The sequence below is a fragment of the Eptatretus burgeri genome, chromosome 10, assembly GCF_056783735.1.
Source record: "Eptatretus burgeri isolate ZD-2024b chromosome 10, Ebu_testis_v1, whole genome shotgun sequence".
Taxonomy (NCBI): Eukaryota; Metazoa; Chordata; class Myxini; order Myxiniformes; family Myxinidae; genus Eptatretus; species Eptatretus burgeri.
The window spans coordinates 66528737-66544299 of record NC_140970.1 but is presented as its reverse complement, the minus strand read 5'-3'; the positions used below and the strand labels follow the sequence as shown (position 1 = coordinate 66544299).

General features: G+C 43.2%; 1 protein-coding gene across 1 annotated transcript in view; it reads right to left on the bottom strand.

Moving 5' to 3' along the window:
- The window catches only part of COPB2 (coat protein complex I subunit beta 2), a 106111-nt gene that overhangs the window by 58731 nt on the left and 31817 nt on the right, over positions 1-15563 (bottom strand). Inside the window, exons 9-13 of the mRNA XM_085898777.1 lie at positions 15028-15227; positions 14744-14854; positions 14543-14631; positions 7478-7584; positions 3072-3215 (exon numbers count right to left, since the gene is read on the bottom strand). Coding sequence (XP_085754903.1) covers positions 3072-3215; positions 7478-7584; positions 14543-14631; positions 14744-14854; positions 15028-15227 — 651 coding nt within the window. The remainder of the gene's footprint in view (positions 1-3071; positions 3216-7477; positions 7585-14542; positions 14632-14743; positions 14855-15027; positions 15228-15563) is intronic.

The window sequence follows — 15563 nt, the reverse complement described above, 5'->3', positions numbered from 1 at the left end:
AATTTCCAGGTTGAAGAGAGTGTCGTCGAGGAGTTGCTTTTGGAGACAAGGAGCGTTGCGTTGGTGGAGTTGAGTCGACTGCGCGCGGTGGAGCTGCGGGCGGCTGGTCGGGGCAGGGGAGCTCGGGTCCGAGGCCAGGAGGACGGCAGTCGGCGACGAGGCTGCGGTGTGGGGGATCGCTCGTCTGGTCGCGGGACCCAATTCAGCCAGCCACTCCCCTCCCTCAGGGCATCAACAATTTCCCCTTTTCCCCCCCATCCGCACTGAGATAGTGCAAGGGGGGCCCCGTTCCTCCCCCACCCCAAACGTGGTGCCAACGAGCACGCCAGGGGCACGGAGTTGGGGCACAGCGGCGTGGACATTTTGCGGCTTGCCCGCCAACGCGTCACGAGGACGCGGGTAAGACCTCCCCGGTCTCGCGGACCTGGCCGCTCCTCTAGGTCCCGCGCTCATTTGGCCTACGGGCCTGTCTGCCTCCTTGTCTGTGAGGGTGGCTTCTTTCTTTTGCTTTTGTGTAAATGTGTGTTGGTGCCATCTGTGAAGTAAAACTGTGTAAGTGTTGCCGTGTGTATGCGTTAGTCGGTTGTATTACATGTGCATTTTGATTCTGTATGGCTGTATATACTTGCTTTCCTTGTGCCGCGGAATAAAATGCTTGCTTGTTGAACTGTTCCCGCTCTGCTTCGTCTCCTTCCTTTTAATTGACTCTCCATCCTGCTTCACGTAAGGGGTTCGTACTGGGTGCAACATCTCGGTAATTAATCGGAACCGTCAAGGCCGACGATAACACCGCTCGGTTATCACTGTAGCATGGAACGGACCGCTTAAACGTTTGTGTCCGGAGTCGGCCTGTGGCGTGGTACGATCACCCAGTCGACCATTCGCGCAGGAACTTAGGTGGATTGAAATTGCCGAGCAACCCTATCCTGCGCGGGTGGGCAATTGGCACGATCGTGGTGAGGTTAAACCCCCACCCGTGACTAGCTCCCGGCGTTGTTCCGAGAGGGTCACGACTGAATTGTCCATCCGGTGGGTGACGTGCAGCGATTCGAGTCACGTGGCTGTTCGCACGCCGGCGGGCGCGAATTCGCAACAATATTTATACTCAATTTGATCAAGAATCAAAAGTTTTTAATGTGATGACATTCGACATGTGAAAATAATGCGGTGCAGTAAAATTTGTAGAACTTGGTCAAGGGTTTTGGAAACATATATGGAAACAAAAAACAAACAAACAAAGACTCACTCTTTCTTGGATTTAGTAATAAAAATAAAAAATATATGTTTTATAAACAACAATTACAGGCCCAGACTCATTACAAAGCTTCGGGAGAAAGGGTACATGACGAGTCAAGAAAAGTTTATAGGATAGAAACAATCCGAGATGGGTCGCCACTCTGTGGCAGGACACTCATCAGAGCACGGCTGGAATTTTCACTTTGTTGAAGGTGTCGGCAATAACTCACCTCCTTTTAACAAGACACCCTGGGGTATTTAAAAGCCCACTAATGAGCAGTTTCTGGCAGACGGATCCTCTGGATTAAAGTCTATCCAATGGTCGGCACAAACACACGTTGATGCATTTCCCTGCATGTGAAACACCGCGATACCAGTTGACTGCTTGGTTGAGATTCAAACCCAAGCCAGACAGCTCAGAGGCAAATGTGAATACCTCTTAGCTATCCTGCCAGGCCTGACTTTCTTTCAAATCCAACTAAGCAAATGCAGAAAATAAATACAAGTTTGCTGATGTTAACGTATCTATTTTCAGCAAAAGAATTGCACATCAGACATACAATTACCAAGATACGTTTTGATAAATCATGATAATTTCGAGCAAAACTTCAACACATTCGTCCAAAAATTTCATGACACAGTTCTCTGAATGGATGAAAAGTAACCGAAAGAAAGAAAGTGTGCAAAATATTTATCTTTGCCATTCACACATTTGACAATCGGCAGTGAAAAAAGAACAAACAAATCACTTGGTGACAAATCAGGGGGAGCGCGGCGGCCTCACGGTTCCTCAACAGCCAATGCGATACGGAAATATTTAATCAAGGAAATCTTGCACATCTCCACCAAAAGGGGGGCGGGATCCATCTTTTGCCAGATCGTGGTTTCAAAGGACAGTCATTTTAAAAGGTGCGGCACTATCGTGTTCTGCTAGTGCCGGTACGTCAAGAACTGCTTGCAAATACAATTGTATCTTTTTTTTGAAAGTCAATTTCAGTCACAAAAATTTTCAGGCACTTGAATAACAATTTCATGTCATCTGAAAATAAAGGCTTCTGCAAAATTCTGCAAACAGAACACACAAGCTACAATCTCTTTCTTGGAGAGGTTATACCGAAACTTCACTCCAAAGGCAGATTTATGGAGGGGCCTTCTTTGTCATTATTGTCACCTGACATCTCTGCATATGAGGGTAGGAAGGACCCCTTAAACCACGAGGAGAAAACATTAGAATTTTCTTGTATGTTATTGACTGTCAAATTATACGCTTGCGGCATAGTTGGTATTTTCGGAAAGAAAGCCATAAGGCCGGGCTCAAATTTTCTCCGACAACAGACAAGTTGGTGATCTCTCACTTCCTCCTCACTCTATCATGGCCTTGGATCTCTTCCGTTATTCACCATCTGTCCTTCTTTGATGCCTCTGGTGGCATGTCACCGTGGAAAGCACCATCCTAACTTTGTTTCTGTTCATTCGTTTGACTTACTCAAATAATTCTGCAACTGCCTTCCTAACTCGATTAAATTCCACATCAAACTTCACACTGTCAACTGATATGCCAATGGGAATTGAAAAAAATAAAAAAATAAAAGGGAAAACAGGCACGCATACATCCTGGTGGTTAATATCATGGCATGAGTAGGTAAAGTGGAAACTTTCATTCTTCAATTACAGCATTAACCATTTTAAAGGCAAAAAAACAGTCAATTGGATGAAGCCTGGTAGGTCTGGACACTTGGCTTACTGTCTATTATGAAAGCATCTGGGTATAAACCCTAAATAATTTAATATGATGACAAAACATTTGCTCCAATGAGATGGTAGGTCACATTTACCTCAAAAGCATCATCAATGCCATCCTCCGTGATACCTTCACGAGTCTCTTGTGCTGCAGCTACTTTGTCAGCTTGGTACTTGAGCACAAAGAATGACTCCTCTGTCGCCAAGGTAAGCAGCTCTCCTGAGTCCGACCAGAACACCTGCACAGAGTCATGATGCAAGTTTGCAGTTATATTTAAAAGTACTGCAGATTAGTTCAAATACACCGAATGCTGAATCATTGGAAAATGGAGCAAAGTTATCTGAATTTTAAACACCATCAAGGTGGTTTGGGTAAGGAACTGGTGAAGTGGTGCAGACAGTGGAGAGGCGAGGAGCATATGCGGATTGAAATCCAGTTGAAAGCAACAGTTTTCAGGATTTTGATTCTCAGATTTGGAAAATGGCTCATTTTTGCAATGGCGTCATAGCATTCGGTGTCGTTTTATTAATGTACAGGAATACCACAAAGTAGCACAGCATCACTTTTCACCTGTGCAGAAAAACAAATGCTCAATCAATATTAACCTTCAGAGGGGGGAAATATATGCCTGGTGTTGGCTTAATGGCTTGGGTTGTGAGCTTGAGATCCTAAGGTCCTGAGTTCAAATCCCACTCAGCTGTTGAATTAATACCAGGTGGGGGTGACACAGCCTGTCATCCTTTGGAGGTCGACAAAATGAGTACCAGTTTGTTGGGATGATTGAGCCATTTGAGTTCCTGCGTCGGAGTGGCGACCCGTCCAGGATTGTGCCCAATAGCCCAGGAGACTGCTTCGGCAGCACCGATGCTCTGTACAGAGTATGGGCCCAATGGATGGAGGAAATCTGCCTGCCCCGTCTGATCTGGTGCAAAAAGCGAGTTATGAAAAGGCGAAAACTCGAGAGAGAAAGAGAAAGAGAAAGAGAAAGAGAAAGAGAAAGAGAAAGAGAAAGAGAAAGAGAAAGAGAAAGAGAAAGAGAAAGAGAAAGAGAAAGAGAAAGAGAAAGAGAAAGAGAAAGAGAAAGAGAAAGAGAAAGAGAAAGAGAAAGAGAAAGAGAAAGAGAAAGAGAAAGAGAAAGAGAAAGAGAAAGAGAAAGAGAAAGAGAAAGAGAAAGAGAAAGAGAAAGAGAAAGAGAAAGAGAGAGAGAAAGAGAGAGAGAGAGAGAGAGAGAGAGAGAGAGAGAGAGAGAGAGAGAGAGAGAGAGAGGAATTATATAACTAGAGAGTTCATCAAACACCTTCCCGCCCGTGTCATTTTTTAGATCCTCGTGGAGGATCTCCAAGTCTTACTCACATTGTTGTTCTTGTGGACTTTTTGGTTTCACAGCTTACAGTTAACATCGAAACTTCCTGAAACTTGGCGTATATATGTAGAAATACCCTGCACAGACAGTGACCATCTCCGATTTTGAAAATTCCTCCAAGAAAAAAAGTTATGACGTCAAAATATCTCCGCAAATGGAAATCGCCTAAAAAATTATCTCCGAAACGAGGCAAGCTTTTTGAATTCTGTTTGCGGGAATCGAACAGGGCATTCGCAGAGATGAATTACCGCACATATGATACATCGCTATGACGTCATATCAATTTTTATGACGTCATTCCTATTTTTGATTCACAACCCAGAGTTTTCATCGGATCTTCGTGAAACTTGCCATGTATATGCAGAAAGCCCACGCGCAGGCAGTAACCATCTCCGATTTTGGAAATTCTTCCAAGAAAAAAAAGTTGACGTCATAATATCGCCGCTAATGGAAATCGCTGATACCATTATCTCCGAAACTCGGCAAGCTGTTTGAATTTTGTTTGCGGGAATAAAGCCGGGCATTAGCACATATAATTTATCGCAAACCTGATACATCATAATGACGTCTTATTCGTTTTTAAGACGTCATCATTAAGAGGACGAGGATCTTAGCTCATTTGAGCTTGTTTTCTTTTCTCAAGACTGCACGCGGTGTCTGTGAGCGGTAGGTTCGATCAGTCGATATGATGTAAAATGTTGGAATATTTTGTCCAAGTACTGTACTGCTAAACTGGAGGTTTTTGGAAGTGCAGAAAAGGTGATTTGTGTTCTCGTGTTCAAGTGCATAATTCATATTAAATTAAAAAAAAAATTTTTTTTAACGCTGTCGGAAAAATTTTTTTTTTTCGGAAGTTTACTACCGTTGATTACATCACCTTATTTAACACGTCAGATTACTTCTTCATGCCTGTTGCTTGTATCCTTTATGACATCCTTCTGAATAGGAAGTTTCCTGTTTGGAATGATTTTCAATTTTGTCTGACTGCCAGACAGGCAGGCAGACATTAAAAAGAAAATATCACTCATCCCTACGCATGGTCGATCGGACAAATTCAGAGCCATAGTACTGCTGGACTCCAGATTCGTTTTACGATTCATGCTCAAAATAAAACATTCAATTGAAATCAAGTTGTTTCTCGATCATAAACTGGCGTTTGTGGACAGACAGACAAAGTGAACCAATTGCTTAACCCCACTTTTCATTTTGTGCGTGTGGGGTAAAAATGCTGCAAAACATGCATCTGAATGGGCAGTTGACTATTCTTATAATCGCACTTTCCCACTCAGCATTCACTGGAAGTGTGGTGGGGCAGGGGTGAAGCACCACCAAAGTATTGAATTAAAAAAAAAAAAATGTTTTAAGGGCAATGATGAAAATGATGTTTGGTCTCTTCATCTACAAATTTTATATTGATGATGCCTCCTCAATGACCCCACTCCCACCCCCTTGGAAGGTACTTGACACCCGGCACACAATGTCTGCACAGTCGCAGATGATGAGACCACTCAGAGGTCAAAATGCCAGACCATAGCCTTTTGCTCATTGAAGCGGCTACACTAGTTGGTGGTGCTTTCAGTTTGAATGTGGATCTTCCCAATTGAAACCAATTTAGTACATATACGCTCACATAAAATACATGCACAAATAAGAAAGTATGTGCAAGAATCATTTCTGAATCATAGCAAAGATCCATCAATGAAAACCTGTCAGCAACACACATTTCTGCCCAGCAACATCATTCGGGTTTCAGTGATTACCCATATAAAGCTGTTGCTATATTTGAACCACAGATAAATGGTCCCTTTATCAGCCAAGACCAAGCTGCACAAACAAGGCCATTAATCAAGGCCACAATACAACAGGCTGATGTTAAAAAAAAAAAAAAACACAGTGGAACCTCCCCCCCCCCCCCACCAACAAAAAAAGAAAACACAAATACCTTCTTGATATTCACTTCCTTATAAAAGTTTTATGATCTTAGACTGTACTCAAGATATACCAAAGCATTTTTTTATATTACAATTACAATCATTCAGGACAATATATACATATATATATATATATATATATATATATATATATATATATATATATATATATATATATATATACATATATATATATATATATACATATATACATATACATATATACACATATACACGAGGTGAAGAAAACTTGCTGAAAATCTTGGTGATTTTAACTTTTGGATGATGGAAATGTGGTCAATTTTGACCCCCAGATGTATTTTTTTCAAAGCTAAACATTGTTGAGAGATTTCAAAAAAAACCTGTTTTTGTAATAATCTTTTCGCTCGTTTTCTTTCAGTGGATGTGTTCCTTATTTTTGCAGTACATGGCTGCGGTATGCCATCATTTGCTACAAGTACGACTGTATGACTGATGCAGTGCCTCCCGTAGGTTCGAAAAGGAATTCGTAATTTTTCAGTCGCATACTCTTCGTGAAGGACACCATGGGATCTAATGTCCACCAACTGATGCCGGCAAATGAAATTCCCAGCTTATAAACGTCCATCTGAGGGACGTCACACACATCGATGCCTCACCCTGCCTGCGAAACACCGCATGACAGTTTCTTGCTGGGTCGTGATTCAAACCCAGGCAAGACAGCTCAGAGGTGTGCATGCGTACCTCTATGCTGTCCTGCTACCCAATGGATGCAATTGTTTCGCAATGCGTACACATAAATAATCAAACTATGTCATGAGGAACAAATTCTTCTTTCAGATAGGGTCACGTTGGACCACATTTCCCCCCCTCCCCAATTCAAGAAGACAACCAGGTTGGGTGTCCGGTGCAGATTGTTAGCAACCTCGTTTACATTCATTTTGAGAGAACATTATTCATAATAAAATTTGCATTTAAACTCTGTGAATAATCACTGGCTATGAAGAAAAATTAACGTTTCCGATTTCAAACATGTTTCAATTTCGAGGGGAAGATTTGTTTAAACTCCAAAAATATATTAACCATAGGTCTCTGTGACACAGGACCCCATTTCTGACAAAAGTGTAACAAAATCTATTTCCATCACCAGGAACATTAAAAAAGATAATGACAGATGAAGTGTCCAAAAATAAATAAATAAATGAATGAATAAATGAAAATACCCACGTGTTTGGGTTGGATTTCTATGCGGCGAATAAGCTCTGTGCTTTCCCAGTCGTAAAAAGCCAGGCCGCTGGCCGAACGCACACCCAGCAGGAAACCGCCGTAAATCCCTGCAAACACAAATTGATAAATGGTGTCAAGTTGGAAATAGAAACTCTGATATGATGTCGAAAAGTATGCCTCGACACCATCGGGAAGGAACGTGTCCCCATTTCAACTTCAATTTACCGAAACTTGTTCACTCATGCCAGCGACTGCAGGTACAATTGCAGTCATTGGAGATTCCATCCATTGGGACCATACTCTGTGCAGAGCGTTGCTGCTGCCTAAGCAGTCTCCTTGGCTATTGGGAACAATTCTGGACGGGTCGCTACTCCGACACGGGATACCAGCAAGCTGGCACTCATTTTGCCGACCTCAGAAGTATGACAGGCAGAGTCAACCTTACCTGGCATTAATTTAACAGCTAAGTGGGATTTAGAACTCAGGATCCTAGGATCCCAAGCCTACCACCCTAACCATTAAGCCAACACCAGGCACAATGGAGATTCATGATTGCTTAATGTGCAGGAATACCACTGTCCTTACCATCTGCACATTTTCTATGGCCTCATAAACTACAACCAGACTGAAGTACAGCATACATCCTACGTTTGATTATACATCGTCAAAAAACAACAACCCTTCAGGTACAAATCCTCATTCATACTGGCTACAGCTCAAAAGGGATACATTACAGTTCCAGCAGAAGGATCGCTTTCCATCGGAAAAGGTGACAAAAGCAGGACCAGTAGTATTGACACAATAAAAAACAAAAATCTTGAAAGCATTTGCAAAATGCTTTTGCAAAACAAACAGATGCATTTTTAGCAAACACTCCGCAACTCCCCAGATGCCGATAACACTTTCCTCATTCTCGTTGGAAACAAAACACAGCACATGGGAATGACGCTCGAAATGACAATGAATCGTGGAAACTCGGGTATGATTAACAGTGCTGGTTAAAAGTTTCCATGATGGAATAACAATAAAGTAAAAGGTTTAAACCATCTATTAGCTTCGAAAAGAGCAATTTATATTCTTTATACTTTAAAAACTCAAAAGCAAGGATGGCTCACAATGACAAAAAGTAAAGAAAACAGTTCGGGATTTTGTTTCATCATTACAAAATTCAGCACGCCACCATTTCTACATCACAACATAAGTAGCAGCACCATATGAGCCATTTTGTTCGTTACCTCCATCACTGAAGGTGGACAGAGGTTATGTTTCAGCCCCTGCTTGTTTGTCTGTGAACAGGACATCTCAAAAAGTTATGGACGGATTCAGACGAAACTCGGTGGACAGGTTGGGTGTGTGACGAGGACAAATGTAATCAATGTTCGTGAAGATCCGGATCCAGATAATATAATTTTGAAGTGATTCTTCACCTTTAAGAGATTAGGGTCAAAAACGACATATAGCATGACATTTCCACAAAAGTTATGGGCAGAGTATGGCAAAACTTGGTGGATGAGTTGGGTATGTGACAAGAACAAACTGATTACATTTTGGTTAAAGTCTGGATGCAGATCCTGCTTATCAGTGGGATACAAAATGTAAACTGCTCAACCTAGAAGAGGTACGTGCTCCATCAAGTGTCATTCGAGTTCTGTATATAATTCACAACTTTTTCTCTTAACACTGGTGTTTTGCTCATGGGGACAGTTGGGGAGGGGGGGGGAATGTGTTGTGCCCCCACTGCAAGCCAGTTGGGAGCTTTTGAATGATAAAAAAAACACAAGGATTGGAGCAAAGCCTTCTGGACCTTTGATGACAGGAGAAAAACCACAGAGTAACCTTCCCGGATCAGATTGTGGGAGTACGTGTCGGGGTGGTGCTGAGGTGTAGTCCACCAGACGGCGATCTCCTTGGGTTAACCTGAGCTAGTCCCTTAAAGTGAGTGCCTGGAATGTAATATCCCAAAGAAAGGATGATCACCTATCCTTGTTATCATCTGAGCATTTGAACATCAGTATTGCAGCACTTTGAGATTCGGAGACAAGATAGTGGCGAGATCATGGTGGGGGGTTACACCTACTTACTATTGATCTGGTCATTCTGATGGTTACCATGCCCAAATAGTTGCTCTAGCTGTGTCCAATAAGCTGATTCCAATGATAATTGAGGTAATACCGGTGAACGAGAGTGTGAGACTAAGGATTCGTCACTCCTTGGGTGTTGTTTCCCTGGTTTCTGTAAATGCTCCGACTGAGGTGATCTCACCGTGGAGGACGCATTCTATGCCACGCTCAAGTTGATGGTTGATAGGTGCCCCAGGCGAGATACTCTTCTGGTCTTGGGAGATTTCAATGCATCAAATGAAACTGATAGGGACAGTTATGAGACACATGTTTGTCCTCATGGTTCTGGAACTGTGAACCAGAATAGCACTAACTTGCAAGACCTTGCAAGAAGTCATGGACAGTGTGGCTGGTTCATGGTTTTAGCCGCCACAGGCTCATTGCTGGACTTGGTATTCCAACGCTGGTGGTGTGGCAAAGGAGATTGACCATGTGCTCATTGATGGTCACTGGAGGATGATCCAGAACTGCAGGGTCTACTGGAGTGCTCAGTTCCTCAATACCGACCACAGGCTTGTGGTAGCAACAGCTTAAATTCATGAGAATGGTACCATCCAAGTCGAACCTGGATGTTGGCAAGCTGAAGGATGAGAGAATAGCTGAGGAGTTTGCAAACAAGCTGAGGGGGATTTGGGGGGGGGGGTCTGGGTGCTTTGGGGAATCCTGAAGAGTTGTGGAGTGTCTTCAGTGGATGTCTTGGAACTCACTGAAGGGCGAAGAGGAATTTTGTCTCTCAAGGCACACTGGATACCATTGACCAGAGTCGCAGGGCCAGGCTTAATGGCACAGCTGAGCTGTTCAGGGAGTTGAGGCATAAAACTGAACATGTACTGAGGGTGGAGAAGGAGTTCTATGTGCAAGGAATCTGTGAAGGGGTAGGGCATCACCTGTGGTCAAGTGATTCTCATCCTGCTTTCAGGGAATTCATGCATTGTGTTCCTCAAAGCCCATCCCTTGGTGTACTGCAGTTAGAACGGAGGGTGGTGGGCTCTTAACAAAGGAGTTGGAAGTGAAGGCTCGCTGGGCCAGTTACTTTGAGCTGCTGTACCAGGCTGATTCACCAGCTGTTGAGTTGGATGTCAGGGGTATTACTATCCCTATTGCTGGAGCTGACCTTGATTTCGCAGATGATGCAGTCATCTTTGCGGAGTCTGGATATCCTTGTGGGGGTCCTTGAGGTGCTGAATGAGGAGTCAGAGCCACTGGGATTACAGGTTTCCTGGGTCAAAACTAAGATCCAGGCTTTCAATGACATTTTGGATGCTGCTATCTTGTCTGTACCTGTTTGTGGTGAGGATGTTGAGGTCACGGAGAGATTCAATGACATTGGTAGTGATATTCACGTCTGCTGGCTGTGAGCCACAGGTCAATAGATATCAATAGTCATGGATTCAATGGATCATGGGGTGTGGTGCTGTCAGTACCTGTGCAGGATGATGAAAGCCCAAGTCTTCAGGTCCTTGGTGCTTCCAGTCTTGCTCTACTGATGTGAGACTTGGACTCTGACCAGGGATCTGAGATGGAAACTTTATTCCTTTGGTACCAAGTCTCTTCAGAGAATCCTTGGCTATTGCTGGTCGGATTTTGTGTCCAACGAGCGATTGCTGAGAGAGACTCAAATAAGATTTGTTGCCTGCATCGTCTGTGAGCGTCAGCTGCGACTGTATGGACATTTGGCTCGTTTTCCTGACGCTGATCTTGCTCACCAGATTCTTTCAGTGATGGAGCCTTGTGAGTGGAGGAGGCCTATGGGCTGACCACGTGCCTTGTTGTTGTAGCAGGTTGATTAGCATCTCAACGAGATGGGGATGGCCAGACAGAGGCTCCTGGAGTACCGGCGGAAAGTAGACGCAGTGAAGTGCTGCTCCAGCACCTGCTCCCATATCTGACCTGACCTGACTGACATAGAAAAGTATTCCAAGATGGTGTCACCGATGGCATCATCAATTTTGCTTAATTTGTCATTGCAAGAACATGTGACCGATCAAAACTAAATTTTATATTCAAGTTCTTATTGTGGTGTAGATGACATAAAAATGTTCAGCTGTAAACTGTCAGCCCAGTGTTTCACAGGCAGGGTGATTCATCAATGTGTGTTCCGTCCCTCACATGGACGTTAAATGGGAGCCCCATCTGCCAGCATTAGCTGACAGAGATAAGGATCCCATGGTATCCTTTCGCGAAGAGTAGGCAAGCTATTGCCAGCACCATGGCCAAATTCATGCCCTCACTAGACGAACGTCAGAACTGGCCACCTGGTTTGTGAAGACTCGAGCCAAGCTTCCACCCCACAAGAAAAGTTGGGTTAATAATGGCCATTAAGAAAAAGAAAGAAGAATAAGAAGATCCTCTGTTATCTGTCTAAATTCTTTTTTAAAGCCCTTGCAGCGTGAGTTTTAGTGGAAGAAGGAACACTGTCAACGGTGGTTGATTTACTTCAGAGAACTCAAGGTGCTGCTGTTACGGCCAAGTGAGCCTGCTCACAGGCCGATCAACGACCAATGGCAAGTGAGAGGGGAGGGGCAAGGGCCTCAAAGACGCACATGCCCAAAGTGAAAAAAAGCAAGTGCATTCGGAAAACGAGGAGTTTGTCTTGTCCCTGACACTGCTCGCTGTACCAAAGGCTACAGGAGAAACGGCTGGGTCATGCTTCACCAATCCAGCCACGGCTTTCTCACTCTCCTGAGCCAGCGGCATGGGACTATTGTCCAGTCCCCCGTTTGGGACGGGAATATCTTGCCAGGCTTTGCCTTGGATTTGCCCGAGAAACTTCATGGTCTTGCTATTTCCCTTTGTATATCTCCTGAAGTGTCTCTGATGAGCCCAGGTAAGTTAGGATAATTAAGGAATTTTGTTCCTTCGTTGGCATAGTCGGCGCGTTTCGGGAGGGGTGAATGGGTTATTTTATTGTTGGCTGCATCATTTCTTTCTGGTTTCCTTTCCCCACACCATTTGCCCTTATTAAATATACCTGGTCACAGTGAGAATTCTGATTGTCGTGGTTCTCCTGAGATGGTCAAGTAACACCTGCATAGAGGGTAATTGGTCACGGCAATCACCGCAGCACCAGCCACCTTTGGCTCACTTGACTCGATTGGCACAGGATGGTGGTGCTTCAATAGCATTGAGCTTGATTGGTTTGGCAGGTCCAACGGACAAAGTAGCAGAAAGCAAAGGCTTCGAATCCCAACTCAGCTATAAACTGTCAGCCCAGTGTTTCACATCACTCTGCCTGTGAAACACAAACGTTACAGCTTTACTTTACAACGTCCGTTTTTTACTCGATTTGCTATGATTCCCTGTAGAGCACCTCGTGAAACCTCCAAAAATATAGACACAGATCTGGCAGATGCTGTGGATAAGGCAGTCCCTCTGAGGGACAGAGCACAAGGTCGAGCAGTGAATGCATTAAATCAAACAGCTCAATGAAGCAAGTTAATTTTGGATTGTTCCAAAATTTTTTGTTCACTCAGTGCAATTCTCCAAATAGTTGAAAAAGCTAAGTTTAATTCTTTGGAAATTTCACATTTTCTTGTGTATCTATGGAGGAGGGAACATCGCCTTGCTTTCTTAAAGTAAATTGGTATATCGGTCCAGTTATAAGACTATTTTTTTTTAATTATCAGATTTCACAACAGATTTCGACACTTACTTAATCCGGATGATATCTGATCCTCAAAACCAAAAGAATATTTCGATGATATACTTTAATTTTTCAGTGAGAGGAGATAGTGGAAAAATCGCCTCATTTAATGAATGAAATCGCTCCAGGCTCCTAATTTGAAATCTATAGTACGTCCAAAAGTGATGTATACAGCAATTCGTAACTATGCCGAACAGGCATTCGAAAATATGAGTGAGGAAAGGGGGGGAAAAAAATTTTTTTTTTCGTTAAGAAATCGTTGGAGTCTGTTCCAAGTCATAGCATGGTTAAGCAGGCCAAAAACAACATGGAGGCTTCAGACCCCAGTGAGGTTACCCAGGAAACAACTCAAGACCCAAGAGAGCGAGGTAGCCGGGGATCACCTGATGAAGAATATAATTAAATTAGGCCGTTAATCATTTTCAAAAGGGGTGTTTTAATTAACCCAAACACCCAATTTTCAGTCATGCACTTTGTTGGAGATGTCTTAGTATCTTCCACTTCCAGTCACTATGTCACAGAGCGCTTTTGGTTCGAGGAGGAATTTGGTCAAGGTACCAACGGCTTGCTATTTTTGAAGGCAAAAAGAGAACTTTAATGTCCACTAGCAACTGATAGCAGATGGGTAACCCAGCTCAGCATCTCTCAAAATGGAGGAGGGGAATCATTGATGCAACACCCCACTTACAAAGCACCAGGATGACAATTTAGAGTCGACTCTGGTTTTCGTCAAAAGTAAGTACACTTCCCCAAGCTATCCTTTCAACCCAGTATGTCAGCTTGACTGAGCTTCCAACGCAGTTTTTCTTCAAGAATGTGCAACAATCTTTTCCTTTTTTTGATAAAATATCGAGGCTCGTATAAGAGCTGACTTACAGAACGTGTAACAAAGGAAGCAAGAGAAAAGAGGGCGAGAGAGGACAAGAGGGGCGGGAGAGGGAAGCACAAAACAAGTGGGGAACATAGACATGAGGAGATCTGTGGAAGGGAGAGGGATGGGGGTGGGGTATACTGGGTAAAGAAGACGGACACAACAGGGACTTTCAGGAAGGAAAGCAGGGAATTTGAAGGAGGTGGGCTTGGGGTGGATTAACGGGGGTAGAAAAAGATCATGGTTTTGGATGGGGGAATATAAGATAAAGTAGTGAACAGCTGTTTTGAAGACCTGGAGGGAAGCGGGGGATTGAAGGGAATGTGGGAATTTGCTCCAGAGGTAGGAATGGCAATCAATAATTTCTTTCAAGCTTTCATGGCAAATTCAGACATTAAAACATAAAACTGAAACCTGAAAGGTAAGCTTACCCTCAGAACCAAACTCAGGCTTAAATGACTTCCTTTCCTTGAAATTCTTGAATATCTTCATGGTACTACTGCTTTCACGGATGGCATATCTGCACACAAATTAGACAAGTCATGACTCATGTTGGAAGTAACTTGCTTGTCGCTTTACTTTTAGAAAAAAAAAATGAAAAGAAACAGAAAACCAAGTATGGTTCAACTTACTCTGAAGAATCATGGGCCCAGACAAACTCTTGTGCATTCCCAAAACTTTTGTTCCGCAAAGCCATGGCAGTGTAGATTATGTATTCGCCATCACCACACACGACAACAAACCTGCAGTAGTGCAGATAGCCAGTACCAGATTTAAAAAATGTTCACAAAAAGAAAGCGAAGATGTACGCATGTACATTATAAGCACATTCAGCCTCAAATGAGTTCAAGCTGCACGTCAGGACAAAATATTATTTTTGAAATATCATATGCAAAATAGACTTGCCGTTCAATACCTGCCATTGGGGTTATGTGAAACTGTTTGCGGGTAGATTTCACAGCTCCCCATATCCTTGACCGCAAGAGGCAGTCTCTCTCCATCCCGTATCTCGGCCTCACCCATTGCCTTCAGGTTTGCCTGCTGTATCTCAGAATGTCGTGCCCAGATGATCTTTCCGCTCGAGTCCATGGACATAGCTGGCTCTTCTCGGCCCAACTGGTACCAGGAAGGAAGGCCATATGAGGCTCTGTTAATAACTAACAGCAAAATTAACAAAACTTATGGGCTATAACGTATGCAAGAAAACAAAGGAACCGCAACAGATAAAAGCGGTTCCTTCATTTAAAAAAAATCAAAGTTTATAAGTGATACACATCACAAGTGAAAAGCTTTCCGCAAATTTAAAATAAATTGAAAGCAGACAGCTTGCAATGTATTCTTTTATTTTTTTAACCAAAATTAAAACTTGAGTGGTGAAGGAATATTATTATTATTATTATTTTTTGTTTGTATACATTGTCGAGGCTCGTAAGACAGCTAACACACAACGCA